Source organism: Leucoraja erinacea, chromosome 3, assembly GCF_028641065.1.
Source record: "Leucoraja erinacea ecotype New England chromosome 3, Leri_hhj_1, whole genome shotgun sequence".
NCBI classification, from domain to species: Eukaryota; Metazoa; Chordata; class Chondrichthyes; order Rajiformes; family Rajidae; genus Leucoraja; species Leucoraja erinaceus.
In genome coordinates, this window is record NC_073379.1 from 7,311,505 (window position 1) to 7,330,207 (window position 18,703).

The following is an 18,703-nucleotide window of genomic DNA, read 5'->3' on the forward strand; positions in this document are numbered from 1 at the left end:
CCTCTCAGGCTCTGTCAGGTCGGATGGGGAGCGTCGATGTGCACAGCTATTTTCAGGTCCCTCCAGAGATGTTCGATCGGGTTCAAGTCCAGGCTCTGGCTGGGCCACTCAAGGACATTCACAGACTTGTCATGAAGCCACTCCTGCGTTGTCTTGGCTGTGTGCTTAGGGTCATTGTCCTGTTGGAAGGTGAACCTCCGCCCCCACTCTGAGGTCCAGAACGCTCTGGAGCAGGTTTTCATCAAGGATCTCTTTGCTCCGTTCATCTTTCCCTTGATCCTTGATTCCAACTTGTCCCCCAGTTCCTGACCTCACCCTGCTGAAAAACATCCTCACAGCATGATGCTACCACCACCATGCTTAACCGTAGCTATGACATTGGCCAGGTGATGAGCAGTGTGCCTGGTTTCCTCCAGACGTGACACTTGGCATTCAGGACAAAGAGTTCAATCTTAGTTTCATCAGACCCAGAGAATCTTGTTTCTCATGGTCTGGCAGTGCTTTTGGTGCCTTTTGGCAAACCAAGCGGGCTGTCATGTGTCTTTTACTGAGGAGTGGCTTCTGTCTGGCCACTCTACCATAAAGGCCTGATTGGTGAAGTGCTGCTGATATAATTGTCCTTCTGGAAGGTTCTCCCATCTCCACAAAGGAACTCTGGAGCTCTGTCAGAGTGACCATCAGGTTCTTGGTCACCTCCCTGACCAAGGCCCTTCTCCCCCGATTGCTCAGTTTGGCCAGGGGGCCAGCTCTATGGAGAGTCCTGGTGGTTCCAAAGTTCTTCCATTTAAGAATGATGGAGGCCACTGTGCTCTTCGGGACCTGCAATACTGCAGAAATTGTTTTTATACCCTTCCCCAGATCTGTGTCTCGACACAATCTAGTCTCGGAGGTCTATGGACAATTCCTTCGTCTTCATAGCTTGGTGTTTGCTCTGACATGCACTGTGGGACCTTATATAGACAGGTGTGTGCCTTTCCAAATCATGTACAATCAATTTAATTTACCACTGGTGGACTCCAATCAAGTTGTAGAAACATCTCAAGGATAATCAATGGAAATAGGATGCACCGAAGCTCAATTTTGAGTGTCATAGCAAAGGGTCTGAATACTTATGTAAATGTGATATTTCAATTATTTCTTTGCAATTACTTTGCAAAAATTTCTAAACAACAGTTTTCGCTTCTTCATTCTGGGGTATTGTGTGTAGATTGACGATTAAAAAAAAGAATTTAATCCATTTTAGAATAAGGCTGTAACGTAACAAAATGTGGAAAAGTGAAGGGGTCTGAATACTTTCTGAATGCACTGTACATTGTTTGGTATCCTGCAGCTCAAACCAACCATGCACCCCAGCCATATGAACATTGACTTCTCTAATTTTAGGTAGTCCCTACTTTCCCACCCCTTCCCAGCTCTCCCTCAGCCCACTGTCTCCACCTCGTCCTTTCTTCTTCCCACCACACCACACCCTCACATCAGTCTGAAGAAGGGTTTCGACCCGAAACGTTGCTTTTTTCCTTCGCTCCATGAATGCTGCCTCACCCGCTGAGTTTCTCCAGCATTTTTGTCCACCTTCGATTTTCCAGCATCTGCAGTTCCTTCTTAATCATCCAAAATTTAGCATTCAAAGTATCAGCTGATGCAAAATGTCTGCGCCGACCAGCGATCAAAACTTATATCAATGCTCAGTAATTTATTTTGCATCAACTATAGGTTCACCACTGATTTTCCAGCACCCTTGGTTCCACTGCCTTTCTGGATTATCCGTTTTGCTGGACCAGCAGAGGTCACGGCCAGATATTTTAACCTAATTTTAGAGTCATACAGCATAGAAACAGGCCCTTCAGCACAACTTGTCCACACCGACCAACATGTCCCATCTCGTCCCAAATTACTCCTCATCTCCTTCCGAAAGTGAACGTCCTTTAATTCTGAGGCTATGACCTCTGGTCCTAGACTCTCCCACTAATGGAAACATCCTCTCCACAACCACTCCATCCAGGCCTTTCACTATTCAAATGATTCATCTTTCGAGTTCAGTTCAATTTTAGTTTATTGTCACGTGTACAGAGGTACAGTGAAAAGCTTTTGTGGCGTACTAACCAGTCAGCGATGAGTGTGTGGTGGGTCCTTGATGATGCCTGCCTGCCATGACTGAATGGCGGAGTAGACTTGATGGGCCGAATGGCCTAATTCTAATCCTATTCCTTATAAATCCTATATATCGGTGAGACCAAGCGAGGGCTCGGCGATCGTTTTGCTGAACACCTCCGCTCAGTCCGCCTAAACCTACCTGATCTCCACTCTATCCAAGCCTTTCACTATTCTGTATGTTTCAACGGGTACGGTGTGAAAATGAAAATTCTGCTCCGAGAACTTATGAACTATACGCTGTAATCAACCTTAAATCTAGCTGGTTGAAAATCTGATCGTACGGAATTGGACATCTGACAAAGATGAACCCGAAAAGGATGCTGGCTGTTTATTGGCAAAAGACCAAAGTTGCTTTCAGAACAAATCTATCAAAATGTCCCATCGGTGAAGTCTGTAGATTTAAATCTCGACACTACCCATGTTCAACAAACTGCGCAATGGTTCAACAACAGGTCAATAACTTTAAAACAGAGTGCTGGAGTAACTCAGCGGGTCAGGCAGCATCTGTGGAGAACATGGATAGGTGATGTTTCACAGAGTGCTGGAGTAACTGTGCGGGTCAGGCAGCATCTCTGGAGAGAAGGGATAGGTGATGTTTCACAGGGTGCTGGAGTAACTCAGCGGGTCAGGCAGCATCTCTGGAGAACATTGATAGGCCAGGGTCCCAATCCTTCTCCAGTCTGAAGAAGGGTCCCTACCTGTAAAGTCATCTCTCCATGTTCTCCAGAGATGATGGTCAGGCAAACTGGAGGCAAGAAAATGCCAGAAACAAAGAAACCCTCTGTATTAGCACATCTTCCCCAGCCAACAATGGGCCATCATGGACTCCACCCTTCCTGAGGTCATCAGTTCTCTTGCCTCCAGCCCAGTCCCTCCTCTCCCACACCTCTATCTTCCAGTCTGAAGAAGGACCCAACCCGAAACGTCATATAGTAAACGGCATTAGTTACAAGATTTTAAACTCTGCTTCAGAGATGAGTATTTCCTGCAACCTCGATCTTTATGACTCGATCTTTATGAATTAATTGACAAGCTTGCTCTGTCAACTTGGCTTGGGCAGCACGGTGGCGCAGCGTTAGAGTTGCTGCCTAAAGGGCCTGTCCCACTTTCACGACCTAATTCACGACCTCTGCCGAGTTTGCCCTTGACTCATACTCGCAGCATGGTCGTCACGAGGTCGTAGGAGGTCATAGGAAGGTCGTAGCAGGCCGTGATGCTAGTCGTAGGTACTCGATGAAAAATGTCCACGAGTAAAAAAGGTCGTGAATTAGGTTGTGAAAGTGAGACGGGCCCTTTACTGCCTTACAGTGCTAGAGACCTGGGTTCAATCCTGAATGCGGGCACTGTCTGTACGGAGTTTGAACCTTCTCCCTGTGACCTGCGTGGGTTTTCTCCGGGTGCTCCGGTTTCCTCCCACACTCCAAAGAAGTGCAGGTTTGTAAGTTAATTGGCTTCTGCAAATTGTCCCTAGTGTGTGTAGGAGAGAGCATGTGTACAGGGATTGGCCTGGAGGGCCAAAAGGTTCCAGGCTGCATCTCTAAACTGAATGAAGCTAGAATCTAAACTGTAAAGTGCATTATTTTTATTGCTGTGAAATGTTTCACTGAGCCCAAAGTCCTCATGGAACTGAACAAGTCACATCTGTATAAAACTTGCGGCATAGTTTATGGTCAGTCAGGTTCTCTCTGGGTGTGTAGGAAGGAACTGCAGATGCAGCTTTAAACCCTAGATAGGGTTTTGGCCCGAAACGTTGCCTATTTCCTTTGTTCCATAGATGCTGCAGCACCCGCTGAGTTTCTCCAGTACTTTTGTCTACCCTAGATAGGTTATCTCGTTTCCCTCTCCCCTGACTCCTAATCTGAAGAAAGGTCTCCACCCGAAATGCCACCTATGCCTTCTCTCCAGAGATGCTGCCTGTCCTGCTGAGTTACTCCAGCAATTTGTGCCTATCTTCCATTTGGATGTGCTCATGTCTACCAGGCCTGCCTCTTGTCAAAGTTTGAAGCCACAGACATTGTCTGAAGAAGGGTCTCGACCCGCAAGGTCACCTATCCCTCTTCTCCAGAGATGCTGCCTGACCCGCTGAGTTATGGGCTTGTCCCACTTAGGCGATTTCTTCGGCGACTGTTATAGTCGTGGCAGGTCGCCGAAAAACCGGTGACTGGACCCCATCCGACAATGTCTACAACAACTTACCACCTAGTCGATGTGAAGCTACGGCAAGCTACCGACAACCGGTGACCATAAGGACGTCCACCCACGGCCTCACCTACAAGAACCTGTGTCCACCCCGCGACAACTACGACAAGGTGGGACAATTCAGTCGCCGGTTGACGCAGGTAGTCGCCAATGGAATTCACCGAAGTCAGCACCGGCGACAACCTACGTCATCCTGGCAACAACCTATTGCTAACTTTGCAACAACCAACCATAGCACCTACGTCAGGAGAAGCCAAGATACGCTCATATGCGTCAAACCCACGGCTGAAACATTTGCGGTGACCAGAAAGATGTTACGACTCTCTGGGCGACTGAGGAGACTACGCACTCCCACACAGGCGACACCCCAGCGAATATGTGGCGACAGGTCCATTACTCCAGCATTTTGTGTCTATGTCCTGTTTCCACATTGTGTATCTCTATACTAAACTAAAGAAGATTAAAAAGACTGAAATAAGTAAGACTGGCAAAGGATTTGAAAAGGACAACCCATCATTTTAATCTGAGGCAGTCTGTGTTGATGCACATGTCCAATGTCTCGAACTAATGGCAAAGATGCCTACATTGTCAAATATGACCCCTTCCTTCCTTTTTACACAGCTCACACATCAACATTCAGCTGCAAATGTCTAGTTTTTACCCCGCACAGGAAGTTTCGGAGTGAATTTCCACACGGATGCATTCACGGCTTTTGTACAAGTCATTCTCGTCTATTTTTACAATCAGTGTCTAGATTGTGAGCAGCAACAGGAAAATAAAAATACAATCACAGCAATTAACATTCCACGTGCTTTTAAACCATGAGTTCACAGCCTGTGGCTCTTAAGACAGTCTTCCCCAATGAAGCTGGGGAAGAGTTTTTTTTCAGTTCGGTTTAATTTAGAGATACAGCACGGAAACAGATCCTTCGGCCCACTGAGTCCACGCCGACCAGCGATCACACTGCCACTATCCTACACACTAGGGATGATTTCACCAAAGCCAATTCACGTACAAACCTGTACGTCTTTGGAGTGTGGGAGGAAACCGGAGCTCCCGGAGAAAACCCACACAGGTCACTGGGAGAACGTGCAAACTCCGTACATACAGCACCCATAGTTTAGAAGAATTTGATTTCCGTTTTAATGAAATTGAAGCCTTGCCTCCTACAATTGGTCAGCTACAGAATCAAAGAACTCTTGCAGCAGATCATAATATCATTACAGATCTTCCTTCAGAGGTAACATCTTTATATTTTTTGTCACCGTCTAATTCAGTGATAGTACTCGATGGGCCGAGTGGCCTAATTCTGCTCCCATGTCTCATTGTGGTTGAACTGTGAACCTTTCGGAGTGATTTGTTGGTTTAGTTTAGAGATACAGCGCGGAAACAGGCCCTTCGGCCCACCGGGTCCGCACCGACCCAGCGATCCCCGCACACTAACACCACCCCACACCCACTAGGGACAATTTTTACATTCACCAAACCAATTAACCTATAAAACTGCATGTCTTTGGAGTGTGGGAGGAAACCGGAGCTCCCGGAGAAAACCCACACAGGTCACGGGGAGAACGTGCAAACTCCGTACAGACAGCACCCGTAGTCAGGATGAAACGGCTTAAGGATAAGGGGGAAATCCTTTAAAACCGAGATGAGAAAAACTTTTTTCACACAGAGAGTGCTGAATCTCTGGAACACTGCCACAGAGGGTAGTTGAGGCCAGTTCATTGGCTATATTTAAGAGGGAGTTAGATGTGGCCCTTGTGGCTAAGGGGATCAGGGGGTATGGAGAGAAGGCAGGTACGGGATACTGAGTTGGATGATCAGCCATGATCATATTGAATGGCGGTGCAGGCTCGAAGGGCCGAATGGCCTACTCCTGCACCTAATTTCTATGTTTCTATGTTTCTATGAAACCTGGGCCTCTGGCGCTGCGAGGTAGCAACTCTACCGCTGCGCCACCGTGCTGCCTTATGTGGTCATCTAGGTCATTAGGTACAGACATCTTCTCTCAGGCTCATTCTACTCAGTAGAAATGCCTTGTCATGCTTCACCGATACACAGCCTGCAGAGCAGAATGTTATCACAAAACACAGTAGACTCCCTCAGTCTGCTGTGGGACGTCTGATGTTCCCCAAATCAATTGTGGTGTTGAGTTCCTGCTACTGCACGCCATTCATCACCACCCCTGCTGGAGTCCGCGTGTGAAATTATTGCCACCAATAGCCTGAACGTTGAGCAACTAATGGCCCATGGGCCTGTCTCACTTAGGCGATTTTTAGGTGACGGCTGGCAACTGGCACGGTCGTAGCAGGTCGCTGAAAAACCGGTGACGTTGGGCGATTTTTTAAGCGACTGCCGGCGACTACGACAATGGAATTCACCGAAGTCAGCACCGGCGACAACCTACGTCACCTGGCGACAACCAACGACATCCTGGAGACAACCTACATTAACCCGGTGACAACCTTCGACAGCATCTACGGCAAGCTACGCTCATTGGCGTCAAGCTCACGGTCAGCAAAGATTTTTCACCATCTTTAGAAGGTGGTGAATCTGTGGAATTCATTTTCAATTGTAACGCAGCTGACGGGCCTCCCCCAACCGTGCAGGCACGGATGGTCATACATATACAGGTGCATATTTTCTTCCCGCAAAACAACTCGCGGGCCTGATTGGACCCTTTGACGTTTCCCCGCGCGTGCGCAGTGGGCCCGGATTCCGCACGTGCGCAGTTGGGGCATTCCCCGAAATTATTTAATTTCCCTAGAATTACCCCAAGACAGCCGGAATGTCCCGAATTTCAGGTAATTTCCTTCAAAGTGGAAACACTGGTCCCAACCAGCCCGCCTGCCTTGATAAGTTCTTCCAGCACCGAGGAAAGATACACAGGGATAGACAGGGAGCGCTGCTGCTGCTGCTGCTGCGGCCCGACCGGAGAGTCGGAGGCTCCAACGGCAGGTCTGTGGACGGCGGCACCGGGAGCCCGCGGCTCCCTGGAGGGAGACCGCTTTTCAAGGCTCTCGCAACGGCGACTGGTCCCGCCCGAGTTGCGGGGTCGAAGAGCTCCTGGAGCGGGGCCTACATCACTGCCCCGCGCGGCTTGGAATGGCTGCGGGACTCTGCGAGCGCACACCGGGGGCTCTAACACCAAGACCCGGTGTGCGACCTCGCACCACCCGGCGTGGCTTTAATGGCCGCGGGACAATCGCCATCGCCAGCCGGGGGCTTTGACTTTGACTCTGACATGGGGGGGGGGGGGAGTGCAGTGGAGAGATAAGTTTATTTGGCCTTCCATCACAGCGATGTGATGGATGTTTATGTAAATTATGTTGTGTCTTGGGTCTATGTGTTTGTAATGTATGGCTGCAGAAACGGCATTTCGTTTGGACCTCAAGGGGTCCAAATGACAATTAAATGTATCTTGTATCTTGTATCTTGTACTAACTCAGGGGGTCAGGCAGCATCTTTGGAGAACATGGATAGGCCCTATTGGGACTGCTGATGTTGTCTGACCTGCTGAGTTACACCAGAATTTTGTGTCTTTCCTTGTTAAACTGGCATCTGCAGTTCCTTGTTTCTACATTCCCGCAACACCGATGTTGCCAAACTTGCTGAGCATTTTGTTTATATTTCAGGTTTTCAGCATCTGCAGTGGCACGCTACATCAATGTATAGTTAAGTCTGTACAAGAAGATATAGGACACAGATATAGAGCACTGCCACTTATTTGGCATGCAGTGATTCCCAACACTATTCTTCTGCAAAGGCTGCACTATTCCTTTACCATTAGCATTGCATTGTACATTCTCCCTGTGACCTGTAAGGGTTTTCTCCAAGATCTTCGGTTTCCTCCCACACTCTAAAGACGTCTTACAGCACCAGAGACCTGGGTTCGATCCTGACTACAGGTACAGGGCAACACTGTGGCACAGCGGTAGAGTTGCTGCCTCACAGCGCCAGAGACCCGGGTTCGATCCCGACGACGGGTGCTGCCTGTACGGAGTTTGTACGTTCTCCCCGTGACCTGCGTGGGTTTTCTCCGAGATCTTTGGTTTCCTCCCACACTCCGGAGACGTACAGGTTTGTAGGTTAATTGGCTTGGTGAATGTAAAAATTGTCCCTGGTGGGTGTAGGATAGTGTTAGTGTGCGGTGTGGACCCGGTGGGCCAAAAGGGCCTGTTTCCGCGCTGTATCTCTAAACTAAACTAAAGATTCAAATAAAGATTCAGAAAGCATCTTTAAGGGCCTGTCCCACTTTCACGACCTAATTCACGACCTCTGCCGAGTTTGCCCTTGACTCATACTCGCAGCAAGGTCATCACGAGGTCGTAGAAGGGCGTAGGTAGGTCGTAGCAGGCCGTGATGCTAGTCATAGGTACTCGTGGCATCAAGTAGGTCGGGAAGTTTTTTTCTAGCCTGATGAAAAATGTCCACGAGTAAAAAAGGTTGTAAATTAAATTGTGAAAGTCCGACAGCCCTTAACTTGTGCAAGACGGCTCATTTAAGACACACACCACTGATTCAACTCCTTGCTCTCACGTGGAGACGTGGTCATGGGCGTAATAAAACTTGAGAAGTTCAACCGCGGGTTATTTTTCCACTAATGCAGTGGTATCCAGTGCCCTTGTTATGTCAGCAGCTCATATACCAAGGAAGTAACATCAACAATTTCTAATTACTTTCAGGCAAGTGTCAGGTGTCACGGAGCTGAAACCCTAGACTACTGCTCCAAACATATCAGATGCATTTCTAAATTAGTCTTAAATTTAGGACGGTATCAATGTTTAGTTTAATTTACAAACATGTACGTCTTTAGAGTGTGGGAGGAAACCGAAGATCTTGGAGTAAACCTTTACAGGTCACAGGGAGAATGTACAAACTCCAGACAGACAGCACCTGTAGTCAGGATCAAACCCGGGTCTCTAGCGCTTCTTTTTCTTTCGTGTGGTGTGCACAGCCTAAAGTTGTTGGACAACTTGTTCTATTTGATCTTCCGTTTGTGCACGTCGAGTTGATTGCATTAGTCGAAACAGGGCGGACCACATGAAGGTTGCAATCTTCCACAGCAACTCTGTCGCTGCGCCACCGTGCCACCCTCTCTACCAAAGATCCTATAGCAAGCAAGATAGTGCACTCCTGCTAAAACCAATGGGCTGACGTGTAGTACGCTACGGAGCGGAACGTCAGCCTTTTTGTCGGCCATTTCAGTAATCCCAAACCCGACCCGACTTTGCATATCCCTCTCGTCGTGGAATCAGCGTTGCGGGGGAACAGTTTGTGTGTGTGATATAGTGTTAGATCCATTATTCATAATTCTGTTCATTAATAATTCTGCTTATTTTTTGTTAATGATTAATATGTCAATAAATTATTCTGTTAATTTTCTTTTTTTAATTTTCTTTTTTAATTTTCTTTTTTTTAAGTGTTTTGAAACATTTCTTTTTAAATGGCTCATGTGCTGTTTTTGAGCTGATGTTTGTATTAAACTTGCTTTAAATGTTTCTATTAATCTTTGGATCAAAGATCCTATAGCAAGCTATAGTGTCTTGCAAGAGTATCTTTGCTCCGGAGTGCTGAGTCCCCCTGATCGAACATCGCGGAGCTGCGGGTCTGTAGAGCGGCCAGCCGCGGGCGGCGGTGCTGACTTTAAACACTGCGGAGTCTTGGATCTCTCGCCGAGATCGCCAGTGTCGGAGCTCTGACCGGTGCGGCCTGTTGGCTTTGGAAGCCGCGGTCTCTGGTAAGGAAGCGGCCGTTCCAGGTATCCCAAGCCGCTGAGAGGGTTCTCCCGATGCCGGAGCACCATCACCTGGCGAAAAGGGCATGAAACATCGGGCCGCCATAGCGGCGACTGCGGAGGCCTCAATAGGCCCGACTATGGTTGAACAAGGGGATGGGGACTGGACTTTGTGACTTCCCCCACAGTGGAAACCATTGTGGGGGGATGATTTTATGTTTTTATGTTAAATTCTTCTTTAATGTTGTGTTGTATTCTTATTAATGTGCTGCTATGGCAACTTGAATTTCACTACACCAATAGGTGTATGTGACAATAAATGAACCTTTGAACCTTTGCTTTGGATAGGAGTGCGGAAACGGAAGCCGGTTACGGAAATGGGGCCGAAGGTTCCCCATGAATCCGCCCATGAACGTACTACGTCTTTTTCGTCGAGTGCACTATCTTGCTCGCTATAGGACCTTTGCTCCCTACGACTCAACGCAAAACACGTCATATTTGTTGAGTGAAGCTTTATGGGGGTGGGAGATTGCAACCTTCACGTGGTCCGCCCTGTTACGACGAATGCAATCAACCTGGCGTGCACAATCAAGTAAGATCAAATAGAACAAGCTGTCCTACAACTTTAGGCTGTGCCCGCCATACACAAGAAGACAAAGAAGTGAAGCTTTATGATGCCAATAACATAAAAACAGTTAATATAGTAGCCATGATTTGCTAACAAAACCTAACATGAATGCAATGGTTAATAGTTAATAATTAAATTATGGCTGTAAACTAGTTAAGTGCCACTTGTGGAAATTTACTGAACCACTGAGGACAAATCACAGCTCCTGCAATCTTTTTTCTCTAATTGTTTTTCCCGAACCACATAAATTACCACCAGTTGTTTAAGAAAGAACACCAGATGCTGGAAAAATCGATGGTAGACAAAAATGCTGTAGAAAGTCTGCGGGTGACGCAGCATCTATGGAGCGAAGGAAATAGGCAACGTTTCGGGTCGAGACCCGAAACGTCGCCTATTCCTTCGCTCTATAGATGCTGCATCACCCGCTGAGTTTCTTCAGCATTTTTGTCTACCTTAAATTACCAGCAGATTAGGTTTTGCAACTTCATACTAACCATGCACTCTCAACCCATTTAAAAATCGACATTTACTTTCTGGCTTGGATGACTTTGTTCAAAGATTCACGTTAGGAGAGTGGTCCTCAAAAAGTAACCGAGACGATCCAAAACAGGTTAAGTAACAATTTATGATCATGATCCTCCCACCCCCCCCTCCCCGATCCTCCAAAATGGCGTCCAACCCAGGCGACTATTAAAGGGCCTGTCCCACTTGGGCGTCATTTGCGTGTAATTTACGCATCATCATTTACGCGTCACGACACACGATGCGCGCAAGGTGTGTGGTGACGTAGGCAGTGACCCGCGGTCGCAAACGCGGCGCCCCCAGGATTTTGTGATGTACAAAATCTTCGCCCGCCATCTGCACGACTCGCAAATGACGCCCAGGTGGGACAGGCCCTTTACGTGCCAGCCTCAGAAGCAGATCCACAATCACACATTATAATCACTTCACACTCGTCAATCTCCACGCCTACAGCAACATTTCTTACTTTAACAATGATCCTAAACTCCTCTCCTTTATCATCTATCTGTACACTGTAAATGGCTTGATTGTAATTACGCATTGTCTATTTGCCGGCTGGTTAGCACGCAACAAAAGCTTTTCACTGTAGCTCGGTACATGTGACAACAGACTAAACCGAACTGAACGATATTGATAAATAGACAAAAAATGCTGGAGTTACTCAGCGGGACAGGCAACATCTCTGGAGGGAAGTAATAGGTGATGTTTCGGGTCGAGACCCTTCTTCAGATCCATCGCGACCTAAAACGTCATCTATTCCTTTTCTCCAGAGATACTGCCTGACCCGCTGAGTTACTCCAGCATTTGTGCCTACCCGCTGTAAAGCAGCATCTGCAGTTCCTTCTCACACAAGATAGTGATAATGCTCCACGGTGCTCGTATAACTTCATCCCTGCCACTACCTCAGGCAGTGAGCTCCAGGCTTTACCCTCCAGTATATGATTCTTCTCATCCTGAGAAAAAGATTCTGCCCAGCTCCCTCCATCCCTCCCCTCATTTAATAGACTTCTACCAGGTCTCCCCACAACCTCTGGCATTCAAGGCAATTAATCTACAAATCAGTACAACTGTGGGAGGAAACCGGAGAAGATCACCTGGAGAAGATCATGAGTTCTTCAGTGATAGGAGCATAAATAGGCCATTCAGCCCATCAAGTCTACTCTGCCATTCTCTGCTGATCTATCTTCTCAACCCCATTCTCCTGCCTTCTCCCCCGCGGGGTTACAAGGAGAACATACAAACTGCGCACACAGACAGCACCCGACTGCCCACGCCCAACACGTGACCAGACCGAGCAAATTCCTACGCCACAGAATGAATGGTTCTTACTTTGGCAACATCTTCAGCTGGTTTTCTCGAAGCTCCAATATTTGCAGCTTAGTTAACCTGAAAAGCAAAATGACAAATAATTAACCAACCTACTCATTTGCGCCGACTTATTAATATGTACTCATGTGGAATCTTGAACATAATACACACAAAATAACACGACAGACGTACGAATTAAATGGGAGTTGTGGGAGGAGAGGAAGGTTTAACAGAATCTCTCATTGAAGCAACAGAAACATAAACATAAAAGCTGCTAAGTAGACATCATCTTGCACTAAACGTTATTCCTTTGAAGTTTTGGGTCGAAACCCTCTTCTGAAGAAGGGTTTCGACCCGGAACGTTGCCTATTTCCTTCGCTCCATAAATGCTGCCTCACCCGCTGAGGTTCTCCAGCATTTATGTGTACCTTCGATTTTCCAGCATCTGCAGTTCCTTCTTAAACAAGAAGAAGTTTAGATGAATATCTTATGGCCCTGTCCCACGGTGCGAGTTCATTCCAAGAGTTCTCCCGAGTTTGCCCTGATTCGAACTCGGAGATTTACGGTAATGGCCGCTCGTCGGTACTCGGGGCTCTCGTGGACATTTTTCAACATGTTGAAAAATCTTCACGAGTCTTCCCGTGCTTACCTGCCATTAGCGAGTCTTCCCGAGTACCTGCCGTTAGCGTTACGAGCCGCTAAGAGACGTCCCCGAGCTCCGACATACTCGCTACGTACATTCTCCGTGCTTACCACGAGTTTGATTTCTTTTTAAACTCGGGAGAGATCTTGGAATGAACTCGTACAGTGGGACAGGGCTTTAACTCTCTTTACTACTACAATAAAGAAACTAATAATTAAAGAAACTGTCGCTACACACTGTACCTCAGTACACGTGACAGTGACAGTGAACTAAACTGAACAGTTTACAGAATGAAATTAGAACACTGAGTTGCCAATTCCACCAGTGTTTTAAATGCACATTTATTTTGCCAGCACCAAAAAAAAAAGCACAGCTCGTTAATAGTCGGCAGGGTCGCAGTGGCAGAGTGATCCTGACTGCAGGTACTGTCTGTTCGGAGTTTGCACATTCGCCCTGTGGCCGTGTGGGAGCTCCGGTGACCTCGCACACGCCAAAGACATGCGGGTTTGTCGGTTAATTGGCTTCGGTAAAATTGTAAATTGCCCCGGCTGTGTGTAGAATAGGGTTGGTTGTGCGGGGGGGGTCGCTGGTCGGCGCGGACTCGGTGGGCCGAAGGGCCTGTTTACGAGCTATATATCTCTAAAACTAAATCGGAACATTTTCTTTGGTCTGCCTCCAAAGCAAAATTTGTTTCCAATTTTCAAGAATGTAAGGTATCACCCTCCAATAGCCTGGGCACATGATAGGTTTCCAATGCAAGACGATACACTGCAATGTTGATATAGTTGAGGTATGCTGATAGTATACTTTACAGTTATCACTGGAGGGCGGTCTTTGTGGAAGGCAGATTTTTTTTTTGGGCGAAACTGACGGAGGATTACTTTTTGTATTGACGGCTGGTGGGGTGAAGGTGAGGACTGAGCATGTGTTGTGGGGTATGGAAGAGTACCCTGTTTCAAATGACGAATTGATAGCTCTCAGCTCAATGGGCTCGGCGAAACGATTGAAAATCCATTGGCAACGGCAAGAATAATGGAAAAATATTGATATCCCAAATTTCTAAAAAGATTCATAAGCAGACACTGAGCCTTGGTAATAAATGCACTAGTTATTTTCAGTAGCACATCACTACCCATGATGGTAAAGTCCATCCTTTAGTTTAGTTTAGAGGTACAGCGCAGAAACCGGCCCTTCGACCCCCCAAATTCATGCCAACCAGGGACCCCCGCTCCACACACACTTGGGACAATTTATCTACCTGCCTGCGTTTGGCCCATATCACTCCAAACTGACATCCATCAGCCAGAGTATAGAAGGGAGGTCGACCGTTTGACCTATTCTACTTACTGAGAAGATTACGGAGAGTCGGTTTGTCAAGGAGGACTCTCTCTAACTTCTACAGGTGCACAGTATGAGAGCATGCTGACCGGTTGCATCGTGGTTTGGTTCGGCAACTTGAGTGCCCGGGGGAGGAAAAGACCACAAAAAGTTGTAAACACTGCCCAGTCCATCATCGGCTCTGACCTTCCTTCCATCGAGGGGATCTATCGCAGTCGCTGCCTCAAAAAGGCTGCTAGCATCATCAAGGACCCATACCATCCTGGCCACACACTCATCTCCCCGCTGCCTTCAGGTAGAAGGTACAGGAGCCTGAAATCTGCAACATCTAGGTTCAGGAATAGCTGCTTCCCCACAGCCATCAGGCTATTAAACTCAACTCAAACAAAACTCATTAATAGCCCATTGCACTTTATCTGTTTATTTATGTGTGTGTGTATATATATATTCATTGGTATATGGTCACACTGATGTTCTGTTCTGTATTTATTTATGCCTACTATATTCTGTTGTGCTGAAGCAAAGCAAGAATTTCATTGTCCTATCTGGGACACATGACAATAAACTCTCTTGAATCTTGAATCTTGCCTATAGAGCGATCCATCCCTCCGAAGAAGGGTCCTGACCTGAAACGTCACCCACCCTTTTTCTCCAAAAATACTGCCTGACCCAAAGTGTTACACTAACATTTTGTGTCCACCGTCCCTCTAAACATATCCTATCCATGTACCTGTCTAAATGTTTCTTAAGTGTTGCGATAGTACCTGCCCCAACCACCTCCTCTAACAGCTTGTTCGATACACCCAATACCTTTTGTGCAAAGAAAAAAAAAACATCGTCCCTCATGTTCTTGTAAAATCTTGCCCCTCTCATCTTAAACCTATGCCCTCTTAGTTTTTGATTCCCCCACTATGGGTAAAAGACCCTGGGCCTTCTCCCTATCTGTTCCTCTCATGATCTACCAAGCACGACATCCGGAGGCTGCAGCGAATCGTTAGATCAGCTGAAATGGCTGCAACCTTCCCTCCATGATGAACTGTACGCTTGGTCAAGGAAGTGACAGGTAAGATCATTCGAGTTTTTCACCCTCTACAAAATGCTTCCGCTGGAAGATACTCCGGACTGTGAGCTCTCACAGGAATAGAGTTATCCACGAGTAGTAGCTGATCAATAACCAAAAATCTGCCTATAGCTCGGACCCCTGTGTCCTGGCAACATCCTCGTAAATCTTCTCTACACTCTATCCAGCTTGACATGTTCCCGATGTTGGGGGAGTCCAGAACCAGGGGCCACAATTCAAGAATAAGACGTAAGCCATTTAGAACGGAGATGAGGAAACGCTTTTTCTAACAGGTGGTGAGTCTGTGGAATTCTCTGCCTCAGAGGGCGGTAGAGGCAGGTTCTCTGGATGCTTTCAAGAGAAAGCTAGATAGGGCTCTTAAAGATAGCGGATTCGGGGGATATGGGGAGAAGGCAGGAACGGGGTACTGTTCATGATCACATTGAATGGCGGTGCTGGCTCGTAGGGCCGAATGGCCTACTCCTGCACCTATTGTCTATTGACATCACCTTTCTACAGCAGGGTGGCCAGGGTGATATTCTGCTGCTTGATCCTACTGTGTAGAATTACAGGGAAATCAATTATTTTTGCTTCGGAAAGCCGTTCTGGCATCTATGTTTAACCCATGATCCATTAAGTACATTTAAAGTCAATAGCGTGTTGGTCTGTTCATTAAAAAGTTCGTGAAATGGCGAGTGATAACCTGACTCCTGGTCTATTTCTGTAGTACGGGCTAAAAATAGTTAAAAGGTAATAGTTTCATCCTTAAAATATGCTACATTTGGCAATAGGTTATTTCAAGGGCTCCCTGGTTACATGTATAGAGTTATCAGTTTACATGTCCTGCCCTGATATGAATCTCAGCTTGTGGACTTCAGAAGCCCGCGCGCGGTCTCCAGTAAGATGTGGCCGATTCGGAAACACCGAGCCGTTGAGAGTGTTCTTCCGTTCCGATGCCGGTGCTCCGATCATGCCGGCGAGAGGGACTGAACATTGAGCCGCCGTAGAGGTGACTTCAGAGGGTTCAAAGGCTCCCCACCACGGGTGAACGTAGAGGAAGATGACTGAACTTTATTGCCTTCCCTCACTGATTTCGCTGTGGGGGATGTTCATGTTAAACTCTATCGTGTTGTGTTCATTTTATTTTATTTGCTTGGCTGTATGGGAACTCAAATTTCACTGCACCAATTGGTGTATGTGACAATAAATGTAACTTGAACTTATTTTGTGAATTAAAATTCATAGAGGCCATTTGGTTTAAGTGGTCTTCATGGACCCAAGTGGAATTCATCCTACTTGATACGTAAAACTGAACTTTGTACGCTGGTATGAAAGTCGGGCTGCTGGCAAGGATGGGAATCAGAGCCGACAGTGGCGCACAACTCATTTGGTGCTGTCCATATCACCAGGTCTACTAGTAGAGTTTGTGTACTGTTTCTTGTGATTGTGCTATTTTTACTTCAACTGCTTACACAGCAATGACGCATTAGGAAATTGTAAAGGAAATGCAATATTTGCTTAAAGTGCAAGAGGAACTCAACAGATCAGGTTGGGGCATCTCTGGAGGGAATAGACCAGGTGATGTTTGGTTTGGGACTCCAAGAAGTGTCTTAAGAAGGGTCCCCACCCAAAAATGATCACCTGGTCATTCCCTCTCATCGCCTGCCAGTCCCTTTGCGTTTAGTAAGTTCGCCAGTGCTCTTTCTTCTTAATGATGTTCCAAACAGTTGATTTTGGTAAGCCGAAGGTTTGGCTGGTGTCTCTAACAGCTTTATTCTTGTTTCTCAGTCTCATAAATGGCTTATTTGACTTTCATCGGCACTACTTTGGTCCTCATGTTGATAAACAGCAATAAAAGTTTCCAAAGGTGATGGAAAGACTGGAGGAAAGACTAGGTGCTGACAATAGACAATAGGTGCGGGAGTAGGGCATTCGGCTCTTCGGACCAACACCGCCATTCATTGTGATCATGGCTGATCATCCACAATCAGTACCCCGTTCCTGCCTTCTCCCCATATCCACTGACTCTGCTATCTTTAAGCTCCATCTAACTCTCTCTTGAAAGCATCCAGAGAATCCACAGCTCTCTTATACCTGCATTAAGGAGGCAATTAAACACACCTGAGCAATTACAAGCGCCTGTGAAGCCATGTGTCCCAAACATTATGGTGCCCTGAAATGGGGGGACTATGGATAAACACAGCTGTAATTTCTACATGGTGAAACCAACATGTACAAAAATGCCTTTTAATAGAATCTGACAATGTGCACTTTAACCACATGTGATTTTTTCTATTACAAATCTCAAATTGTGGGGTACAGAGGCAAATAAATAAAGCCTCCAAACATTATGGAGGGCACTGTAGATACATGATAAGGGAATAACCTTTTGCGCAAGGGAAAGCTAGTGAAGTCCAATCAACGCTAGTCCGAGGGTCACCAATGAGGTGGATAGTAGTTCAAAGGACTGCTCTCTGGTGATGGTGGGATCATTCAGTCAGCGGAGTCTCGATGGGCTGAGGGGCCAGTTTCCGCGCAGTATCTCTAAACTAAATCAAATGTACTGTTCAGACAGAAGACCCCCTGTTAATGGTTTAATAACTGCCTATTACCCAGCAAGTGACTGAATTGCGATTAAGATATGCCAGGGAAAAAATCAAAGAGGTTGCAAAAATAAAAACTAAAATGAAAGCAAACATGCTGTAATCACTCAGGATGCCAAGAAGCATTTGTGGAAGGAGAACTTACACACAAATGGTGGTGGGTGTATGGAACGAACTGCCGGAGGAGGAAGTTGAGGCAGGTACTATCTCTAAAGGGCTTGTCCCGCCTGGCGATTTTTTCGGCATCTGCCGGCATCATTAACTGACGTATCAGGTCACCGAAACATCGCAGCGTGGTGCGGCGTGACGCAGCGTGATGACGTGTGATGCACGGTGTTTCTTCGAGTGTCGCAGCATTTTTATTGTCGCCGCTGGATTTTGAAATGTTCAAATTCTTTTGGCGACACTGAAATGACGCCGCAAGAATCAGGCCCTTACGTTTTAAAAACAGTTAGACAGGTACATGGATATGGAGGGATATGGGCCAAATGTAGGCAAATGAGACTAG

The 18,703-nt window shown here is 46.8% G+C and overlaps 1 protein-coding gene across 3 annotated transcripts in view; it reads right to left on the reverse strand.

Annotated features, from left to right (window-relative positions):
- The window catches only part of erbin (erbb2 interacting protein), a 272,303-nt gene that overhangs the window by 97,870 nt on the left and 155,730 nt on the right, over nucleotides 1-18,703 (reverse strand). For all 3 annotated transcript variants that reach the window (XM_055631977.1, XM_055631965.1, XM_055631973.1), the window contains exon 6: nucleotides 12,573-12,629. In XM_055631977.1, coding sequence (XP_055487952.1) covers nucleotides 12,573-12,629 — 57 coding nt within the window. The remainder of the gene's footprint in view (nucleotides 1-12,572; nucleotides 12,630-18,703) is intronic.